The sequence below is a fragment of the Coffea eugenioides genome, chromosome 2, assembly GCF_003713205.1.
Source record: "Coffea eugenioides isolate CCC68of chromosome 2, Ceug_1.0, whole genome shotgun sequence".
Taxonomy (NCBI): Eukaryota; Viridiplantae; Streptophyta; class Magnoliopsida; order Gentianales; family Rubiaceae; genus Coffea; species Coffea eugenioides.
Genome location: NC_040036.1, coordinates 40770843 through 40794340, shown reverse-complemented (window position 1 = coordinate 40794340; position 23498 = coordinate 40770843). Strand labels below are relative to the sequence as shown.

Sequence of the window (23498 nt, the reverse complement as noted above, 5' to 3'; positions counted from 1 at the left end):
TTAATTCGATCACAGATGCAAGGATTATTCCAGTTACTATCTGATAAATTAGTTATAGTTGTCATACACGCGATAAACAACCAACTCTTCCTCAATTTGTCGATAGCCAAGGTACGACTGTTGACTATTTCTCTAATCAGGAAACAACCCTAGGTACGACCGTAGAAGTTCAATTCCCTAATTGCATGAATAATTAGAAGAGCCTAATTCTAACCAATCAACACGCTACGAGGGTCTCTTTAAGTTAGCCTGTCTATCTCCCTGACACAAACCCAATCATGCCAGTTGCCACCAGTTTAGAATAATTAAATAATTACGGATTTAACTACTCTAATTGGGTTCAGGTTATTGAATTAATCTAGAATCCGGGCCCTGGATAATCGAATAATAAAACAACCATATGAACATAAAGCAGAAGATAGACGAATACCAGTGAATAATGGAAATAAATAAAAACTAATTCGATCTCACAAATTTAGTAGAACCAAGGCCTCCGTTGTTCCTCGACTAGATATATTTAGCCACGCCTCATGAGAAAATCTCTAAATAATTTAACTGAGATCCAGGCCATCAAAGAAACCAAGAAAGAATAAAACTAAACTATGCTCCAAAAAAAAGAGCTCTCCGTAGCCTTTCTTACAATTGTCTTTATATAGCCAAAAGGAAATGAATAAAGCTATCTATCCAGTGGTCCCCGCACCAATTCAAAGTCCAATTCCATTTCACAAGCCTTTATACGTTTCTTTTCCAAGAGTCCAAATGACTCGTGCTTCTTATTCGTGGTCCCCGCACCAATGAGTCCAAATGACTCATGCTTCTTATCCGTGGTCCCCGCACCAATGAGAGTCAAAGTACAAGAAGAAAGCCCATGCCAATTCCATTTTTCTCGTGTCCTCTTCATAAGAGGACTCTTAGTCGGCGCCGCCTCATGAGCACAAGGACCGCACCAATGAGAGTCAAAGTACAAGAAGAAAGCCCATGCCAATTCCATTTTTCTCGTGTCCTCTTCATAAGAGGACTCTTAGTCGGCGCCGCCTCATCAGCACAAGGAAAAAGGCGATCCGTTTCTTCTTAGCAATGTGGGCCAGGTTTGTGGAGTATTTAGAAGTCTCAATTTTCTCCAGAAAATACCTCCTTTTTTGTAGTTTTTTGTTCCATTCCCTGAAATTAAATCCAGATACCAAATATAAGTAAATATTAATAATTAAAACAATATTTGGCAAGGACAAAGGGGAAAGTAATAATAAAATAATCAACAATTAACACCCTATCAATTCCCCCCACACCTGAATCATGTTTGCCCTCAAGCATGAGAACAGCATTTGAATACCAAAATTTTGACAATGGCTATCGCTCCAACTACCGTATTGCCAAGATACCCCGAAAAACATATATCAAGCATTACAGGTTAAGATCAAAGAAAAACCACATTACTTAAATGTAGAAGAGTCAAGTAAGAAGTTTATACTGGAAAAATCGTTCAAAATGTTATTCACATTTTGCAAAATAACTTTTTTCGTTCTTTATTTTTAAAAGTATAAGTTTACGTTTCTTACAAATTTACATCGATTAAATTTAGTCCCTATCTAGATTTGTGACTAGTTTTTGGCCGAAATTCATCACATGCCTTACATATGATCATTTTTTTAAGGGAATAGTCATCAAATTAAAATTTACATAATTCAATCCATAGTCCTTTATATTTTACAAAATAATTTTTTTGTCCCTCACATTTCACAAAATAAATTGTTTCATCCCTCACATTTTATAAAATAAATGTTTTTATCCCTCATTCATCATGTGTATGAATAGTTTTTTTTAAATCCATGTATATATCTTTTTTATTTCATCCAAATAGTATGAATAACATATAATATATTTCTATTTGATTTTTCATGAACGTATATATATATGGGTTTAAAAAAAATTGTTAGTTTTTTACTCATGTTCATTTTCCTTTGCTTGAAAATTGAAAACAAAGAAGACATTTAATCTTAAACATTATTGAGTGTTTATGTCGAATTAAATTTGGACCAAAAAATAAACAAAAGAAAAGTATAACAAAAAGAAGTAAGTGATTAGCACTTTTAAATTTTAAAACAATCACAAGGTAAATAATTTAACTATTGATTTTTCCATCAAGAGCTCCCTTTCTCTATTACCCTAAATTCCATCAAGAACAGATTTTTCCATATCTGTTAGAATATTCCTAGTTTTTAAGAATACAATACCCTATAAGTATACAATTTAGGGCATACCCTTTCAGTGCATCAGTGAAAATTTTTACTTCGTCTATAGTGCCATAGGAATCGTACGTGTCATCAATTACTGTAACCAAGACTGTTACCTTTGCCAATTATAAGTTGATCCGGCCAAGAGAGTACTGTAGTTTGAAAAACATGGCTAGAGAAAAAAAGTAGCTCTCATCAATTCTTCCTCTAGAACGAGGAAATTTTGATTCGATTTCCAAGTCTTTTCCCCACCTGTCACATAAATCATGTGCAAATGTATCTTATTAACTGGTACGACAAAGAAACCATCCTATTCTCTTTACACAGAAATGAAGTAGATCGGTCATCGAGAAGAAAAACAATAGATCATTTAAACATTTGGTTCATGCAAGGGAAACAATACAGTTACACAGTGGAGGTTATCATTTGCGCATTCATATATTAGTATTAGTTCATGCAGGGAAAGGCTGAGGATTATAACTATTTTCTCCCTTCTGGGACACTAGATGATCAAGTTTATTGATTGTGCAAGGAATTGATCAATGGACGTTTTAATTGAACCGACCAGAGTCGGATTCTTATGCAGACTCCAAGGTGTTATAGTAATGCTAAAACATCAAATCCTGGAAAAGTGAAAAATAAAAATTCAAACTTTTACCAAGTTGATGAGCGGGAGTCTCGTGGGCTAATGCTCAAATCTGGGAAAAGCGAAAATCTTGGCTAAAGAAGATTATAGAAACAGAGTTAATTTTAAGATTACAAACCAAATGTAAGATTTTGAAAAAAAATATTTTTTTTGGTAAAAAGAATTATTTTATTTCAATATTTATATTAATAGTAGCAATTACATCAAATATGATACAGATACATAAACTTGTCAATCAATTGATATAATAGATCTAAAAAAAAGGACTAGTTCCACTTTGCACTCTCAAACTTTACCAGTTTTCCACTTTGCACCTTAAACTCAAAATTTGAACACTCTACATCTCAAACTCTTAATTTTGAGCACATTGCACCCTAAACTCTAAATTTTTTTTTTATTTAAGTCCAGTCAATGATAATTTTAGCAAAATTAATTATATAGAGAACCTTACAAATCAATGATAATTTGCAACAAGTGATAAAAATGAGCAAAGATGTTGCAACTATAACAAAATGATACATTTTCACTAATTTACTCTATTTTTATATTGTTAATTTTGCTAACAATATGAGTAATTCCGAACATACAAAATCAATGACAATGTGTTGAAAATAGTAAAAAAGAGTCAAGGGATCATATATAGAATAACATGATATAGTCATTAATTTGCATAGTCCTTTATCTTATTAATTTTGCTAATGTTGTCATTAATTGGACTTAAATGGGACAAACTTAAGATTTTAGAGTCCAAAGTATCAAGAATTAAGAGTTTAAGGTGTAAAATATTCAAAATTGAAGTTTAAGGTGTAATGTGAGAAAGTGATACAATTTGGGAATACAGAGTGGAGTTAAGCCCCAAAAAAAATTACTTGATCATGATATTGAAACTCCAAGGGTATCTTCCGTTATGAATATCTCCCAAAAAATTTATAGATATGTCTTTTAATAGTTACATCTAATAAAAACTATTTCAAACTCAAAGAAAGAAGTTTGGATCTAACTTTTAGAATTGATTTCTAAAATTTACCAAATCTTTAATCTCAGCCACCGAACAAAAGGACCAAAAAAAGTGAAAAAAAAAAAAACCAATCTCGCAAGGATATCCCAGGAGAATTTTGAAAACTCAAGAAGAATTGGCATTTCGATCAGAAAATTCTACGGAAGTATTCAATCTAGCTCTCATCAGATTTTATCAGCACCGTTTTAGCTTTATCACATAGTTCCGTCTTAAATTGTCAAGATAATTTACAGAAAACCCTAGATTTGTGCTCATGAAGCAAATTACCTACATCATTAACTGGCAAAGTTCTTGCTTGTGCAACATTTGCAATATATTTCAATCCAATTCGGCGAACCTCAAAAGTAAACTGTTATTTGATTCATCTTCGTTGTAAATAGAAATGTAATGGCGAGCAGCTATCTTTGAATGTCCTTGCGAAGCGCTTGTTGGAGGCGTGATTTGCTTCTTATGCAATAGTAGGACTTGCAGCCTGCATTTTAAGTGTAAAGTTGCGTAAAAAAAAAAAAATTAAATCAACATTAAAAATAAAAGAATTTCAAATTTGAACAAAATTAAAAGCGTTAATTACATTAACCTCCCTCGTAGTTTAGCCGAACTACAAACCAACCCTTAAAATTTGGCCAAATAACATCTGACCCCCTATTACTAACACCATCAGAACACCATAGAGGGAAAGCATAAAATGACACATGCCATCCAGCTGAAATAGTTGAATGAAAGTAATTTCAAAAGTTGCAGAGCAATTCCAGTGAAGAATAAAATAGTAAGTGCAACAAATGAAATTTCTCAACTGCCAAGGATCTCGAAAGAAAACAGCAAGAGATAAAGGACGAGTTTCCATTCCTGTCCAAGTTCTCATAATATCATATGCCGATGTGCTGTGGCTGAGGACTGCCACATTTCTTTCTTCTTTTTCTCAAACCTTGATTTATCTCCCTGTACTAATTTTTCTACAACTTTTACAAATCCACTTGATACGCCGCCATGTCTATCGTCTTTTCTCCACCCTTGGCTGTTATCTCTTCCAGCGAAGTTACACATGTCAAACCAAATTCATGGGTTAGGAAAGGAAAAAAAACCCATACAGTATCAAACCCGTCAACAAGCGGGAGTGTTTTTTGGCTTTTAAACCTAAAAGTGAGGCATAAACAAGTGGTTTATCCAAAATAACACAAATTTATATGTTTATGATGACAAAAGGGACATATCCACCGATTCCTTCTTGAAATTCCTAGGCTTCAACATGCCATGACTGGAGTCAGTCACTTTGGTGCTTACGATTTAATTACGGCAGAGTCAATATCAAGAGCTGGCTTTTCTTCTTCTTCTTCTTCTTTTTTTTTTGATAAAATGGTTGACTTTTTTTTGTGTTAGATTTTGCTGCTATAAGTTTATTTTGAGATTCAGTGAAGTGTGTTTATTCTGAGTTTGTAGGATGGATCACAATTTAATTTTGTTGAGTCAATATCAAGAGCTTGCTTTTCATTCAACTTGATAAAATGATTGATTTTTTTTTTTTCTATTTTTTGTTAGATTTTGCTGCTAAAAGTTTATTTTGAATTTAGTGAAGCGTGTTCTCTTTAATTTTGTGGGATGAAGAAATAATTTACTGATGGTTGTAAATTTGAATCGAGACACTGGTTGCTGCATCCATTTGAGCACTATTTTAACCATCTTGTAGTTGTGGGCTAAAAAAATTTTCTTTTAGCCCAAAATAGTGTACAGAATTTTGATAAATTTGGAGTTGAATGTAATTAGGAAGATCATGGTTGCAGACGGTACTCTTACAGTGATGGTTGGAGGAATTGTAAAGGGGGGAAAATTAGACTTGCCTTTAGGAAGAGTGGATGTTTGAGATGAATTGAATGAAATTGGGAAAGATCAAAGATTGATCAAGAAATTCATTGGCTCTAGGCGATGGCTTCTGACTTACACATAATACATCGATTGTTCCTTTTTTTTTTTCAAAATTAAAGTAGATGATATATAAATAGAATTTTAGCCATTGTTGAATTACCATTAATATTTGTCATTTGTTCCTATTTGTATAATGTTTTTCTAACCTTCGCTGTTGTAAAGAAACTAAAATTTTGTTTTTTAAGAATCTTACATAAGTAAAATTAATATTTTCTAAGGTAATATTTGAACTTATAGTTATCATATTATAAGAACCTAGAGTTGATTTATCGTGACAAACCTTTTAATTAAATTAGAGTTAGTCTATTGTAGCACACTTTTTTATGGAGAAGTTAAAGAAAATTAACAACATAACTAACTATGAATATGTTTCGGTCAAACTGATAGTGTTTTAGTTTAAAACTAAAACTCTATTGTAATTTTTTGGAGAGCTTTGGGGAGCGGCTGCCCCTGCCCATCCCCCTTGTGTCCGTCACTGCGTTGAAGCATTATCTTTATTAGTTTCTCATTTGTTTTTTTTTTCTTTTGATTGGTTCACACGGAGAAATAAAAGATTGAGGATTAATCCGAAGCCTACTTGGTTATCCGACAAATCAGCCTAATACGGACATTTTTTGGGTCTTCTAGACATTTGAGGCTGTTTAAGCAAATACTCCTACTTTAAAGCTCACTCCAGCTTCTCTTGCCGGTCACAGCTTTGCTTATACTTCAAACCAAAGCAAACATTTTTTTAGGAATTGCTTCGTGTTGCAAATAGCAGCAAGCGCAGTACTATGATATCGATCTGTAGACAAACATGAGTCATGCTTTTCCTCATAAAATCTTGGAGCAAATCAAATTTTGAGACTTGACTAAGCGTATCTGTTAAGTCTCACTCAACTCTTCTTCCTTTCGCGCTTGGCCTTTCGCATTTTTCCACAGAGAAGAAAGATATGGAAACTTTCCCTTTTGGCTTCTGGCTATTGCTATAAATGACTTATCATCGTCTTTTGATTTATCATTCGTCAACCTCTAAAATCAAAGAGCTGAAAAAATGGCTTCTTTCTTCATTTACACTATTTCCATCTCTTACCTTCTAATTATGCTTCCAATGTTTATCTGTATCTCCGACCAAGCTTTCTCAGAGGATATTTCTGAAGCTATAGCAATGAAAAGAATGATGAAAACAAGCCACCTACACTTTTACTTCCATGACATTGTTAGTGGTAAAAACCCTTCGGCCATGAAAGTTATTGGGACAGAAATTATGAGTTTTGGCACAACTTTCATCATAGATGATGCATTGACTGAAGGTCAAGAGCCAACATCGAAAATTGTAGGCAGAGCTCAGGGGCTGTACGCCGTTGCAGCACAGAATGACCTTGCATTGCTAATGGTGATTAACTATTCATTTACAGATGGGAAATTCAATGGAAGTAGCATCAGCATTCTTGGGAGGAATCATGTTTTTGATGATATCAGAGAAATGCCCATTGTTGGAGGCACGGGACTGTTTCGATTCGCTCGTGGATATGCATTGGCACATACAATTTGGTTTGATATCAAGACAGGAGATGCAACTGTAGAGTATAATGTGTTTGTTCAACACTTCTAATTCTATAGAAAATTAAGTAGCATGATTGATCAAGGCATGCAGTTATCTGTCAATTTTTGATAGATAGATTTGGTTTAAGCTATCTTGTTAAGTTAATGTTTTCCGTCTATTTTGTTCATTTTATTAGTTGTTCTGGACCAAACTGGCTAATATTAGGGCAGCAGAGGAATGGAGTTCTTTCCTTTCTTCTTCTTCGTAGTGCTTGTTAAACTATATTTTCTTTTCAAAGTTTGAGGCAATACATGTCAAGTATGTAATTCTTGATTTTGCTCATTTCTTGAAACTAAGACACAGCAAATTTGAAAATTCTTCTCAACAAATCTTCTCTTCATTAACTGCATGTAGTTTTAAATTTTTGGGAACAAAATTGACTATATTTTGAATGTTGAAACTAAAGGTATGAATTAGTCAATTCATTTATTAGAACAAAGCCTATGTCAGTACCAAATACTCCTTCAAAGAATAAAATTTAAATCATGTTAGTCTGACTGTTAGAGAAAAGAAGCTATCTATTAACCATCTTGATCCCCTTGAGACTTCGATAGGCACTTGCTGTTTGACTCTTGCATATGTTATGAAAAAGTTGACATGCCTAGCATGTCAACGGGTTAAGTTTCTCGTCAAAGTCAATTCAGATCGATCATTATTGTTTTTATGGGTCTGGGTATTAACTTTCAAACTCAAACTTAGACCTATAAGAGAATTATAGATTTGAATAGGTCAATAATCCAAACCAGAATTAGATCCATATCAAGATCCTATCCACACCTGCTTATACACAAATTTGTAATTACAATGGCTTTCACCTACCTCTTGATTAGTCAAACCCCTAGTAATCAAGTGAAGCATCTTACCAAAAAATTTATATTTTGTTGTATAATAAATCTAGTATAACAACTTTCCATCATGTTTTATGTATACAAGATATTTTTCTCTAAAGTAGCTCGATATCACTAATATTTTTTTTGATAAGTGAGAGGTTTTGAATTCAGAAATTCCTACTTGTACTTCCTTCAACCTTACCACCCAATCAAACACTCCCCTTATTAATATTTTAATTTTGTTTGAATGGATATCAACAATTAATTTCAATAAGCAAAATTCAAATTGCATAATAATGTATACTTACATTAATTTAAAGCAAAATAGAAAAAATTGGAGGAGGTTCAAACACATGTAAAATAACTTGGATGTTAAATGCAGCTGAAACTTTTAAGGAAATTTAATTGATAAAATTTTATACTCAGTTATTATGAAAGCAAAACCTGTGTCAGCATTAAATATTTCTCCAGTGATTTTTTTTTTTTTTTAATATAGGCGCCAGTGAACAAGTTCTTAATCATGTTAGCTCCGCAAACTAAGAGAAGCAATATGATGAAAGCTTTTTAATTTTATGTGCCATCTTGATCCCTTTCACGCTTCAATATGCAACTGACATACGGTAATCGCTTATTACTTGATGTAAAAGTTAAAACTAAACAGACGGTAATTGATTATTACTTGATGTTGAAGTTAAAATTAACTTTCACTCCAACATTCAAGTAACTTTTTTTACTTTCTAACGATTCGCAAGTTAAACGTAATCAGGAAGACCAACGTGGCTATGCCATGAAGTTATGGAGTTTCTGGACAATTTATTAGAAGTGTTCATGTCGACCAAAGATCCTCCGGTGGCGTGAAGTAAAAGCCCTCACCCACTAAAGCAAGAAAACTTAGATTGAGGCACGTGACAAAAACGCATTGATTGGGCTTAAAAAAAGATGTGGATTGGGGCCCCAGGACGTAAGGCACATGCTCAAGCCCATGCTCATATAAAAATAGGCTTCTGAAGATCGCCAACTGTCACATATTGCCGAGTGCCAACCAAGACTGGTAAGATCACGGTTCTATTTTAGAACAAGAATCGCCCCTCGTATAAGCAGTGCCAGTTTTAATTCTGGAATTGCTAATTACGGATTCAGTTACAATTTCTGCTTCACTTCCTTCTGATTACATTTAAGATTATCAAAGTGATTGTAGAAAGAAAAGACACTGAAATTGCGCTTTGTTCCAATAGTGCAAGAATTTCGAAGGAATTTTGTGCGAGTTCCAAGAATACCCTGCTTCAGTTTCCATATATTGTGTGGCATCATAGTTCCACGAACTTGTCCAAGTAACTTTTGAACTGAGTCACGAGTTCAAAATGATCAACCTAAAATACCAAGTTAACTCACAGGTCTAGCATTATACACTAATCCCTGTGGGATTGGAGGGTCTCACATTCATTTATACTTTTTGCGTTCTCGCAAAATCCATTATATTTGGTCATGTTCGCACTTTGGAAGTGGCCCTGTGCGTGACACACAACTCCTTACACTCCCCCATGTTCAAATTCTGAAGATAGCCACGTACGTTTGACACCAAATTCACCATTCCACTTGACTCCTTCCCCCCCCCCCCCCCCCCCCCGGCCCACAAAAGCATGAAGAGACCACGAGATTTACTCCTTTTGCATAGTCAAAACTATAATACCATTGAATCCCAAACTCATCCGGTGCAGAAATCACATGAGGTTTGGTTTGACACCATTTGTAGTACCCGAACTCATGGGTTAGCCCAAACAACTTTTAAGTAAAACCAAGACTTCAAAATAATGAACCATATTAATAAGTAATCCACGGGCTCAACGTTATGTACTCGTCACTTTCCCATTCACTTCCCATGTGGGATGGGGGGTCTCACATACACATGTTGAATGGTAGAAATAATGAAGCACTGACAAGATATGTAGGACTCAAGCTTTGGCGTTGTTCCCAAACTGCTTTTGGGAAAGTATCATGCACCAGTGTTGTTTGCATTTAATGTGAGTAGAGCTTACAAAAAAAGTCTAATACCTAACAATCCATTAAACCCGTCCATTGATTTTTGACCGCCCATTGATCTCAAAGGATAGGTTGGATTATGAATTTTGTTGAATTAGGTAACAACTTATTTCTGTTGTTAATATTTTGTATACCAAGAATAGAATTTTGAATTTGTTCTAATTGCATTCTTTTACTTTTCTCTAACTTGTTTTATTTCATTGTTAATAATTCCTCATCAATATTATAATACAATAAATTATATGTCTCTTAATTACATTTTCGAGCATAATATAAGCTAGCATTTAATAATTTAAATACACAAAATATTACAACTTACAATAGAGCATATATGAGTAGTAAAAGTGTTAAATAAGTTGTGACAAAAATAAATTTCAATCAATTAGTTATATTAAAAGTATAAAGTAAACAAATTTTTTTAGTTAATCTACTTAAATGTACAATTTATTATCTAAGATTTGCAATACAAGCAACATAAAATATTATTCTATTTATGATATGTTTCCAAGGAGTTTAAGAAGTGAGTGCGAGTTTGTGTGGGGGAAAATGTGTTAGTGTGTGAATGTATGTGAAGATGGGTTTATGTATGTGAAAAAAATCTTTTTGTGTGTGTAAATGTATAAGAGAGAATAAATTAATTATCAAAATCAAGTCAAGGAAATAATCTTGGCAACGGTTCACTCAATTGATCACTGATACTAAAAATAACTCATATATTCACAAATAAATTGGTTATAGCAATTCAACAACCGTTGAACCACCAATCTCTCCTTAATTTCTTGGTAGTCAATAGACACTCATTAATTACTTCGCTTGTAAAGTAGATAATCCTAAAGATGCTCATAGAATTTAATCTATTCACAACCTTAAATATTAGAGAGACCTAATTCTAGTTAACAAATACACATGCATGTTTATTTAAACTAGATTAATTATTCCTTAGAGTGTCAAACTGACTCATTAAAAGAAGTAAGATGGGTAACTCATGGAGTTAAGAGGTGATGGGCCTCAAATATGTGCTCAAGTTTAAATCTAAAATACACCTATTTACTGCAAGTATATATGTTAAATTTATAGAGCAGGGCGAATAGGGTTGATCCCATGAGAAGTGCCTAATCAAGTACGAGGTCCTTCGCTTACTTTATAATCTAGACTAATATCAATTAAAAGCAATAACAAGAAACTAATTCACTAATTAATATTTCAAACTACTAACTTGTAGAGAAAGACAAATGAAGAAAGTACACTAAGTACTAAGGTTCTACGGTTTAGATTCCACTAATAGTCCAAAAAGGCAAGCGAATAAATTTAACCCTTTAAAATACACCTATTTAATAAATAATGTAATACTGAGAAAAGATCACAAGCTCTTCTTATGGCATTTGAATCCTTTCCAAAGCAGAGGATACACTTTGCAAGGAGCAGGGGAAGAGGGTTGGGCAGAAAAAAGGACCCTTTACACATAAAACTGTATCAAATTCAAAAGGAAAAGAAAAATGAATCCATCACTTTAAACATCAACAATTAATACCTCTTGAATCCCCATGCCGAAACTGAAAAAAGAGGGTAATCATGCCAGCAAATGATAAAATAGCCACTTTCTTCCTTGATCTTAAAGCCATCATAGTTGCAACTCTGCAGCACTCTCATTGCCTGCTTCATTCCGTTGTAGCTTAAATTAATCTTTCCAAAACCTGCAAACTCTAGCCTAGGAATCCATTTGTCAAGTTTCTCATGCCTTGCCTTTCTTTCAAGTCCTTCACAAGCTATGATGCTCTTAATTTCTTCTCCAAAAAGGAACTTTTCAATCTTTTGTCGTTCAACTGGTGCCCTGGGAAGGGTATTCTCTAAGCAATCAAAAAGTGCTGCATAAAATTTCAGTGCTTCATCGACTCTTTCCATCAAACCATGGCAGTTGTGGTTTGATTCATGTTCAGTTACTACCATAAGTTTTGGGGAAAGGCCCCACAGGGCGTTCAGAAAGCTTAATGTTTTTGGAGGTGGTGATGATTGAGAATCAGGACTGGCACCGTACAAACTCATCACATCTCGCTCAAGAAAATCGCCTAAAGTACGAGGATTCATATGCAAAACTCCAGGCAAATGAACTGAGCTCGAGTTATTTGGCACAGATGGTGAGTTCCTTCGCATTGTATCATCATCATATGCCAAAAGAGAATGCAGCTGAAGCACAGAACTAATGGCAACAGCTTCTCCAGACTTTACGCGTAAACTTTCAATATCAAGATTCTCTAATTTGCTGACCATTGGGCAAAACTGAAAAGGTATGTCCAGTTTTTCAGCAGCTTCCTGCAGCCGAACAGCCATTTGATCTAATACCTCTTTCTGTTCATGAATTCCTGTAATTCTAAGGTGAGGGGGCCCTTCTTGCCTTGCTTTTAGTTCCTCGAGAAGATTAATCCACTGCGCTGGCTCAAAACAATGAAGATCAATGATATGCACAACTTTCTCCCCTTCCATAGTTTCTAGAATGGCTTGGTTGGTAATCACATAAGAAAGCCTCAAAAAGGGACAATACTCAAAGAATAATTTCTGTGCAAGAATAATTTCAGCAGCACATGTTAGTTTGGTTGAATTCAGGGCCTTGTGTAATCCAGGCCTCCAGCCTTTCAGCACGCGATCAGCAAGTGCTTCTGTGAAGTAAGCAACAATCCTCTGAACTATGTCACCATCAGGAGATGCAAGAAGTGAAATCTGCTCAAGTCCACTGCTAGCACTATCAAGGCTGCCGGCTGCAACACATCTCGCACAGGCTGTGAGAAAGCCGAATAGCCACATTCCTCTCTCATCAGATTTCATCTCCCTCAACAATGTGTAAGGAGAACCTATACTTGGTGAAAGTGACATCAAGAAGAAGAAAAGAGGTGATGATCCCTCTTCCTGAGCAATTCCTGCCACTAAAAGCATAATTCATGTAAAATTGAGTTAGAAATACTGTTCTAGGTATGTAATGAATCTATAGATCATAGAACATGGAAATGCAACTTAAATTTTACAAATGACCTGTTTTTGCCCAACTAGAATGTAAAAAGATTGCACTTAGACAACAATCAACAATTAATTTAGTCTCGATGTTATTAATTTTATCTTCCAACCTTTCCAACTTGTGAAATGAAAGAAAATTTTCTTTCATGGTTCCAGCCATCGTTGGCTAAATGGTTAACAGACAGGGCAAATGGATATCACCGAAATGACCAGTGTACTAGTAACAGATGCAAATCAAGAATATATTTCAACTGATCTGATTGCTAATAAATCCATGAGATTTAACAATGAGTACAGACTATAGAATTGAAATGGGGTGACAGTGAACTTACTAGCTTACTAGCAAGTAATGACCCTTGAAGGCTGATGAAATATTTCTTCAAAGAAGAGAAAATTCAGGCAGCAAAATGGTAACTTTAACAAAAGGCCCACAAAAAAGGACCTATGACGGGCTTTTAGCAGCTTGCTGGTTTTTGGGAACTGTAGAGGGGCTTTTGTTGCACAAAAATAAGTCAAAAATGGTGCTAAAACTAATTGTCCTGAAGGACTTTACCATGGCAGCATTGCATATGACAATTCAAAGGGTAGTCTTTGTCCTCGAGTGGATTGTTGTCCATAGATGGCTTCGAAGAGGAATAAAGGAATTTGTGAATCACAGAGCCCTCTCTTCCTGCTCACTATGAGTTTGTTTTTGTCACCATTCCTTCTGGATGGGAATAAAAAAGGTTGGCCAAATTTGGTTTTTATTCCTAGCAAAACGCAAATCCAAACATGTATTATCAAAAATACAACTTTTTTTTTAGTAAACAGAAGAATAATCAACTTTTTTTGTTGCTTAGTGGTTAGTTGGGGATTGCAAGGTAAGTCGTACAAATTCCTCCAAAACCATAATCTTGTTTTCTTTTCACAAATGTAGACTATAAATTTGGTATTTTCTTCTTGCGTTAAGGTAAAAGGGACAAGAAGTTTCTGGGAAAAGCCAAAAGTAGTCTACTAGTAAATTGAGAATGTAACGTTAGACATGAAATTTTGGACGTGAGTGCTTGGAGTTTCCCAAAATCACATGCTAAGGGCTCTAATCCAAGAAAGAAGTCTTACACTATTGTCTGACCATATAGCATCTAATCCTTCACAAGTTGAGTAGACTTGCTAAATAATTGCGAGACTATTAAGGGGGGCTATAAACCAACCTCCTCTCTACCTGGTTTTATGGGGAGCTAAATTTTCTTGACACTACGTAGTATTGCTAAATAATTGCGAGAGTATATTGCTGCGAGATTTTTTAACCAAGCTAAAGCCCTAGAAATTGAATAACGAGATTGAGGATTGTGAGATAAAAGAGAAGAAAAATAATCACGGACTACTTTTTTACCTTATGTATTTGCACTTGATCATATGGTCATATTTTGTACCCTTAATCATTTTTAATGGGGTTGGGCTAACGTTAAAATGGATTTAAGTATTAATTTTCTTCTAAAAGTGAGGTTCATTGGTAAAAGTGTGTCAATGCAAAAGGATTAATAATTATTTGATTGCATTCATGTGGTAAATTATATATAATTTATGTGTACTAATAAGTGGACAGTCTTCTAAAATATCTTTTTTCGTAATATTATCATTTTCAATTCTGACTCCTATCATCTTTGACCGGTTCATAATTATTGATTCTATGTGTAAAATTTAAGAATAATGTGTGAATCGTTTATAAACAGGGCAACGTTTCTGGTTTTACTTGAACTTTGCAGGGGTGAAAACTTACATATTTTCTTTAGCTGATTGAGAGCTCGAAATTTGAGCTTAGAGACTTCTTGTTTACAAGTGAACTTCGTCTACTGTTTTGATTGAAAAAAATTCTAGAATCTGTGACCTATTATCGGCAAAGCATATATTAGACTCTATACCAAGCAAATTCTAACAAGTACAATTTGGCATGTAAACATCATCCAATCAAAAGCTATATCCCTTCAAGAAAGGACAGTCAACAAACTGTTTACAGTCTTAGCATTTGCTTAGGCAAACTTGATAGAAAAATAATACAGTTTGTCAGCTTGTTATCAAAATTGAGTACTTGTCTCGTTTGTCTTAAGCGGTGGTCGGTCCTAACAATATTTTGCTTAGTATGGGCGTCTTCAACAAGTGACATTTTGTAGCTTGATGGGTATATTTTTGTGATATTTCCAATGTTTCTCAGTATATAAATATGGCACGGTACAGTCTTGTTCTAGATTTAGCACATAGTCGAGATGAAATGATGATTAGTACGACAAAGCTTAATAATCATTAGAATAGCTGCTTCATGTTTTATTCATGTGCAAGTTAATGACCAAATTAAGTAGTTGTCAAAAAACACAAGATGCATTAGGATCATATTTCTAAGATTGGAATAAAGATTGAGTTTTGGTCGTTGTAGGTTTGGCTAAGCCAAATAGACGAGACGTTCAATACTAAGTCGGAGTCAATATTTCACCTTTCAGATAGAGATTTGGCATAATAATGTTCTAGAGAGTTTCGTCACAATTGGATGTATTTTGCTGTCACTTGTTGTATAGTGTAGTCCTTGTAAAGAGAATAATGGCATTAAACAATTTAACCGCAAATATCTATGAAATTGTTGAAGAATCTCCAAATACCCATCAAATTGTAATTCATTGTACTCCAAGAATGAGAACTGCTGTTTGTTTAAACACTACAACTCAAGCATATGTTATTCCATAGGTTGAGATTTAAAAAAAAAAAAAGTTTGTTCTCTGCTTATATTTAGAAAAGGTGATTAGAATGTCAATACACACAAAAAAAAAATGAAAAAGAAAAAAGGGGGAGTAAAGGAGAATCACAATATTGGTGGACGAGAACATTAGATGGACACTTAAACTAATATTCTAGTTAGGAAGACTTAAAACAACAAAAAAATTAAGGGCAAAATACACTTTACCCCCTATGGTTTAATATTTTTTTACATAACCCTCCTATGGTTTCAAAAACTATACATAATCCCCTCATGATTTGAATTAAAGTGTCAAAGTGACAGAAATGATAATTTGTAATGAAGTCACCTAAAATGTCAAAAATACCCTTATGTAAAGTTGAAAATTATTTATTAACTAATGGAGGTTATGTGTATATTTTGAAAACTATAAGGGGGTTATATGGTAAAATATTAAATTATAAGGGGGTTATATGATAAAATATAAAATCATACGGAATTAGTGTGTCATGTATTTATAAGGGTAATTTTGATATTTTTAAAGGTTCCGTTACGAATGACCATTTCCGTCTCTTTGATACTTTAATCCAAACCATGAGCGGATTATATATAGCTTTTGAAATCATAAGATTATGTAGAAAAACACTAAATCACAGGGGGGTAAAGTATAATTTACCCAAAAATTAATCGTTAGAGTTGGTGATTTAGGCATGAAACCCTTGCGAAATAAAGCTTATCAAATAACTTATAATTAAAAAAAACATAGCCATGATTATTTGAGCAAATGACGTCCAAAAGATTGTCGCAATTGTACTCATTCTGTGCGGATTGGGCCTATCTTAGTGTGAACAACCAACAAATCCTGACTAGAATGACTTGAGTAACAATTAATAACTAATTAATATTTTAGAAACAGAAATTCTTAATATAAAAAGAACGAAATGTAGAAGAGGAAAACATTATTTTGAAAAAAAAATTCAGAAGGTTCAGAACTCTGTTATTGAGTTTGACTTAGCCAACAGTATTCTTATGCTTCATATAAATGTACGCAAAAAAATCCAAAAGGGGAGCTGCGAAACTTTGAAGGGGTATCGCTTCAGCTGGTTTTGCTTATGCAATCGTTTGCTTTGTCTTCTAAACTAGAGAAGTTGCCTTTTGGTGTATTACATGTATGACAACATTTGCACGTCTTACCGGATTATTCCCTCTCCAGCCAAAAGCTGGGCCTCACTCAGTTAACATTTACCACCAACCAACTTCCTCTATAAGAATTGACCATGACATGGATTGTGGGATGGGTGGTCAAGAGTTCAAATCTTACCTCCCATCAATGTACCACTGTATATGATTTCTTCTAAATTCATATGGATGCGTGGTTCACCTATTTGATCCGATGATAGTACCCCGTCGATTCTCCCAATTCAGTTGGTCCACCTCCCAGAGTAGCCTCAAGTAGGAGTAGGAATATGTTAGACTAACCTAGATGTGTCATTACTAAAAGAAAAAATTTAACATTTACCACCCAAACTTTAGTTTAAGGCATGTTACACTTTAAAGAAGGAATGAATCTATGTCGTTATCATAATTCAAAATTTTAGTGTATTAAGACAAAGAGTAAATTTTTTATACATTATCAATATACTTTTTTTTAACACTTGCAGGTTTAGATCATTACTACTTAAGATGAATTCGAATTTAAAATTCAAATAATGCACGTATGACATATATCTATAACTTCTAGTATAATAAAAAATCAGTACACTACCAACGTATACAAATATAATTCTAAGAGAAAATTTTAATAAAAAAAATAGATTAATTTTTCCTACACTATCAATGTATACACCGACGGTGTTAGATAAATATCACATCATATGAATTTGAATTTAAACATCAAATTTTATGTATGTGACATGTATCTAGAATTACTAGATACATTATCAGTAGTGCAAGATTTACCCAAAAAAATACACAACTATTTGTTTGGGCTTAGCCTTGCTTGGCCCCAGACTAATCCATCACGGGCTACAATATTAGGCCCAAGCTTCTGCTCTAATCTCGATGAAATCCACCCTAGTGACAGCCTGACACTCTGATTGTTATTCTATTGCTTCTGCATTTTTTAAAGAGAAGAACACCTAGAACAAAATCAAGATGGAAGCCCATTAAGATTCAAAAAAAAAAAAATTATGAGTTTTCTATAAGCTAATTTTGTGGAAACTAGGAGTAAAAATTTTCTGTGAATAAAAAATAAAAAATAGAAAGAGATATCAATTATTGAATTAAGAGAAGGATGAGAAAGAGAGAAATGAGTTTTGGAGTAGTTAGATGAATATTCAGGTTTTTCTTTTTCTCATCTTAAAATTTGAGGGTTTGAACACAAGGGTGACTCTGGGCTTTTAACGATTTTAAAGAGCTAAACGACAAGTCGACGTAACGGAGGGACAAAAGTGGTACAAAGACTAATATTAGGAACGATGCTACAAAATACATTTCAGAACTATTAGTTCTAGTTTAATAACTGCCTGCCTGATTCTAGTTTAATTTCAGTTTGAGCCTGAATCGTGACCATATCTTAATATATAGAGGGGTCTAATGCATTTAGTGCATTAGATCAGACCATTAACATATATAACTCCATTCAGCAGCAAGTAAAAATTTAATAAACTTTGTCATCAAAATTGAGAACTTGTCCCGTTGTCGTAAGAGGTGCTGTCAGTCCAAACAATATTTTGCTTAGCATGGGCGTCTTCAACAACTGACATTTTGTAGCTTTTTTTTTATATATATATAAAAGTGACATTTTGTAGCTTTATGGGTATATTTTTGTGATATCTCCAATGTTTCTTTGTATTTAAATCTAGCATAGTGTAGTCTTATCCTAGATTTACCACATCGTAGAGAAAAAATTATGATTAGTGGGACAAAGCTTAATAACCATAAGAATAGTTGCTCCGTGTTTTATTGATGTGGAAGTTAATAACCAAATTAAGTAGTGGTAAAAAATACGTGATATCGGGGGATCATATTTGACTAAGACTCAAATAAAGATTGAGTTTTGGCTGTCGTAGGTTTGGCTATGCCAAATAGATGAGACATTGAATACTAAATCAGAGTCAACCATTTCATCCTTAAGATAGAGATTTGGCATAACAATTTTCTAGTGAGTTTCGTCACAATCGAATGCTATTTGCTATCTTTTGTTGTGTACTGTGGTCCTTGCTAAGAGAATATTTAAATTTAAAAAATTTAAACCCAATTATCTATAAAATTGTTGAAGAATCCCCAAATACCCATCAAATTGCAATCATCACTGCAAGCATGAGAATTGCTATTTATTTTAAACACTACAACTCAAGCATATGTTATTCTAAAGGTTGAGATTTAAAAAAGAAAATTTTTTTATTCTCTGCTTAAATATAGAAAAGATGGCTAGAATGTCAATTGACACACACAAAACAAAGGGGAGGATAAAGGAATACTACAATAATGCTAGACCACCTCATTCGATGGACACTTCAACTAATATTCTAGTTAGGAAGAACTTAAAAAAAAAAAAACAATCATGAGGGTGGCTGATTATGCTGGTAACGAAGAGGTGTGAAATATGCATCTAAGCAAAAATGACTATGTTATCTTTATCCTAATTAAGGCTGAAAGGCATGCCAGTTTGATTGTACTTGTGCTTTTGGATGCACATGAATTGAATGATTTTCTTTAAAAAGGTGGTCGTAAATATTTTATTACTTTGATTGTTTAAAATTGTTCATGTTTGCGTTATGAAGTCAAAAGATGAATCGTTAGCATGTTCAAAAATCTTATAAATCACTTCCTGAAAATCAATTGGATAAGAATAATTAAAATATTGAGAAATGATAGGGGAGATGAATATTTTTCGAGTGAGTTATCTTTATTTTGTGAATAAAATAGAATTATACACAAAACAAAGTGCACTAGACACTTTATAATAAAGTGTTCTGGTTGAGAGAAAGAATAGAATTTTGGATAATTTAGTTAATTATGTGTTACAAAGTCCTGATTGCCAAAAAATGTAGAGTGAAACTTTATTAGCTTCATGTTACGTTTATAACAGAAATCCTTTATTTGAAAAAGAAAAACAAAGGTCACTTGGGATGGGGATGGGGGGAATTTTTCTCCCCCCCCCCATTTTAACTGGGGTGGGGGACGATACCCTCGCCCCATCCCCCGTTCCGTACCCCACTTCAATTTATTAATATAAATAAATGTATTATATTATATAATCTAATAATAATAAATTTAGAATATTTGGCAACTAAACATAACCTTTATCCCATTTCTATTCAAATTCCTGATTGATATTTGGCACAAATAAGTTACACGTTCTATGAGTATCCCCAAATGTTATTTATACAATTCAATTGAGTTTCTTAATTTTCTTGGTGTTTTATTTCAACACTTTTCTTGTTTCATTTTTCTTTTTTCACTTTTTTCAGTTTTGTATTTTATTTTATTCTTTGAATTTAGTTTTGATCTATTGAATAAAAACTTCTAAAAAAAAATCAAATTATCACCCGTGGGGAAAAGCGGGGCAGGGGGTGGGGGAATGGAGGTGGGGATGGGGAGTTTTTTGGCGACAGGGCGAGAGACGAGAGAGGGATTCCCCGCCCCAAACCCGCCTCGTTACCATCCCTAATAGAAAGGGAGAAAACCAAACCTAAATTATCTTAGAGTTTGGAAATGCACTGCCTAGTACAAGGTCCCAGGTAATAAAAGAACTAAATTACGAACAAGTGCAATTAAAAGTGCATTTATAGGGTACGATAAAAATTTTAAAGCCTATAGATTATTTGACTTTGATTCTAATGTGACTGTAGAGTCAAGAAATGTGCAATTTTTTAAATAAGATTTTCAAAATTTCAATACCTACTGCAGATCGAAAAATTGTAAAGCCTATAGATTGTTTGATTTTGATTCTAATGTGGTTGTAGAGTCAAGAAATGTGCAACTTTTTAAATAAGATTTTCAAAATTTCAATATCTACTGCGGATCGAAATAATGATCAAGAGCCACTCCAAGATATTGGTCCTTCCTAAAATAATAAAAGGAAGGTGGATGACACCCCTATTGAACCCAGGGTAAGTTAAGGACAAATAAATGAAAAGTATCCTTTTTTATTTTAGATTTCATATCTTTACAAGCAATTATCGTTTTGATTGAAAGCCATAACGAATCTCTATATAATAAGATACCAATCTTATTGAACGTAGAAGAAGATCCAAAAATATTTAGTAAAGTTATGGCATTAGGAGATGCTGTATCTTGGAGAGAAATGATAATTGATGAAATGGATTCAATATTATCTAAGAATACTTGAGTTTTAATTGATTTACTACAAGGTTCAAAACCAATTAGATGTAAGTGGGTATTTAGAAGAAAAATGCTACAGATATATCAATTCTGGCCTTTAAAGCTAGATCAGTGACTAAAGATTTTAAACAAAATGAAGGAATACACTATTTTGAGACTACACCAATTGCTAGACTTACACCCTTAAGAGTACTATTGCCATTAATTTCAATGCAAAATTTGTTTGTAAATCAAATGGACGTAAAAACAACATATTTTTAGGTGGTATCCATGAAGAGGTATATATGAAATGACTAGAAGGTTTGAGTATGTATGGAAATGAAAAGAAAGCATGCAGATTGATTAAATCATATATAGCTTAAACGAAGCACCTAATTAATGGCATAAGAATTTTGAATTCATATTACTCTCAAGTGGATTTAAGTATAATTAATAATGATGATAAGTACATTTGTTTTAAATTTACTCAAGGAGTATGTTATAATTATTTGTCTCTACGAGGATGACATGCTCATTATTAGAACTAATATGAAAGGTGTGAAAGAGACTAAGAAGTGTCTTCCTTCAAAGTTCTAAATGAAAGGATTTTGGAGAGATGGATACTATTTTGGGCATTAAAGTTAGAAAACATAGTAGGGTTTTTCCTTATATTAATATCACTATATCAACAAAAAATTGAATGAGTTTCAACATTTAAAGGTCAAAGTACTAAGTACCCTCTTTGATTCTAACTCGAAACTTTATGAAAATTCTGGTAGTTTAATTGCTTAATTTGGGTATGCAAGTGCAATTAAAACCTTGATATATGCCATGCACCATACAAGACCAGATAGACCAAGAATCTAGGTATGGGACATTGGAATTCCATTGAGAAAGTTCTTGGTTATCTTAATGGACTAAAATTCTACAACTCTTTTATAATAAATTTTTAGTAGTACTTGAAGATTACTCTAATGCTAGTTGCTTTACTAGTGCAAGTGATAAGTATTCACTTTGAGTGACAGTGCAATTTCTTGGACTGTCAGGAAATAAACTATAATTGCTCATTACATCATGGAAGTTGAATTTATTGCTTTGGTTGCTGTTAGGGCAGTCAAAAGAGCCCACTAAGCCTAAGCTTAATTAGACAAGACGGAGTTTAGACCTTAATATTACACCCGAATTAGATGCAAGCCGTGTTTGGGCCATGCTATGCTCAAACTTGATTAAGGGTAAGCCAGTATATGAGTGTGTGTGTGTGTGTGGGGTATTTGTGTGTGTGTGTGTGTGTATAATTTACAATTTATAATTTATGATTATACATATTGTGACATAAAATGTTAATAATTTATATACAAATTTATAGTAATTTATAATTATAAAATATATATTATATATAATTATACATTTAATTATGAGATTGGGTCGAGTCCAATTTGATCCCGAAACTCATATAATAATATGTGTTGAACTTGAACCTTTTAATTTGAGATCGAAACTCAAAAAATCACATAATTTATGAGCCGAATCTAGGCATGCCAAAATCTGTTCAAAAGGCTCAATTGACACCTCTAGTTGTTGCATGTAAAGAAGTGAATTGACTTGATTTAGGAATTTATTACTTGATATCAAACTATGGCCACAACCTATGCCTCTAGTCTCTTCATGTTACGATAGTGAAGCTACTATGTCTAAATCTTTGTCAAGGTGTATAATTTTAAACATATTAGTTTAAGATATGAGTATCTTAGATAAATGTTAAAAGATGATGTCACGACCACTATATGTGAAAGAATATATAACAATTTAGTGGATGTGTTGATTAAGTCCTTTACATGAAACTTAGTGAATTTGACATCATTTGGAATGAGGTTAAAACCTTTATCTAAAATCACTAACAATGAGAACCCCATCTTTATTCTAACACTTCCAGCAGATGAAAAGTTTAAGAGGTAACATAATAAATGATTGTGAGCACCAGGACTTGTGTATACCACTACACCCCACAAGTGCACGTTATTATTAAAGGTTGAGTGGATGCTTAAATTATAGGGCAAATTACATTTTACCCCCCTATGATTTAGTATTTTTTGTACATAATTCTCTTATGGTTTCAAAAGTTATACATAACCCCCTCATAATTTGGACTAAAGTGTCAAAATGACGAAAATGATCATTCATAACGGAACC

At 33.4% G+C, this 23498-nt stretch overlaps 2 protein-coding genes and 1 pseudogene across 2 annotated transcripts; 2 read left to right on the top strand and 1 right to left on the bottom strand.

Moving 5' to 3' along the window:
* The first annotated feature begins 6667 nt into the window (after nucleotides 1-6667).
* LOC113763469 (dirigent protein 22-like) lies at nucleotides 6668-7590 on the top strand. Its single transcript, XM_027307296.1, has one exon. The coding sequence runs from the start codon at nucleotides 6849-6851 to the stop codon at nucleotides 7407-7409; it is 561 nt and encodes a 186-aa protein (XP_027163097.1). The 5' UTR covers nucleotides 6668-6848; the 3' UTR covers nucleotides 7410-7590.
* Nucleotides 7591-11794: 4204 nt separating this feature from the next.
* Nucleotides 11795-13198, bottom strand: LOC113759725 (scarecrow-like protein 3). The gene has a single exon (XM_027302296.1). It carries the CDS (start codon nucleotides 13196-13198, stop codon nucleotides 11795-11797), a length of 1404 nt encoding a protein of 467 aa, XP_027158097.1.
* A 6347-nt stretch (nucleotides 13199-19545) lies between these two features.
* Nucleotides 19546-23498, top strand: part of LOC113759724 — a 38253-nt pseudogene continuing 34300 nt past the window's right edge.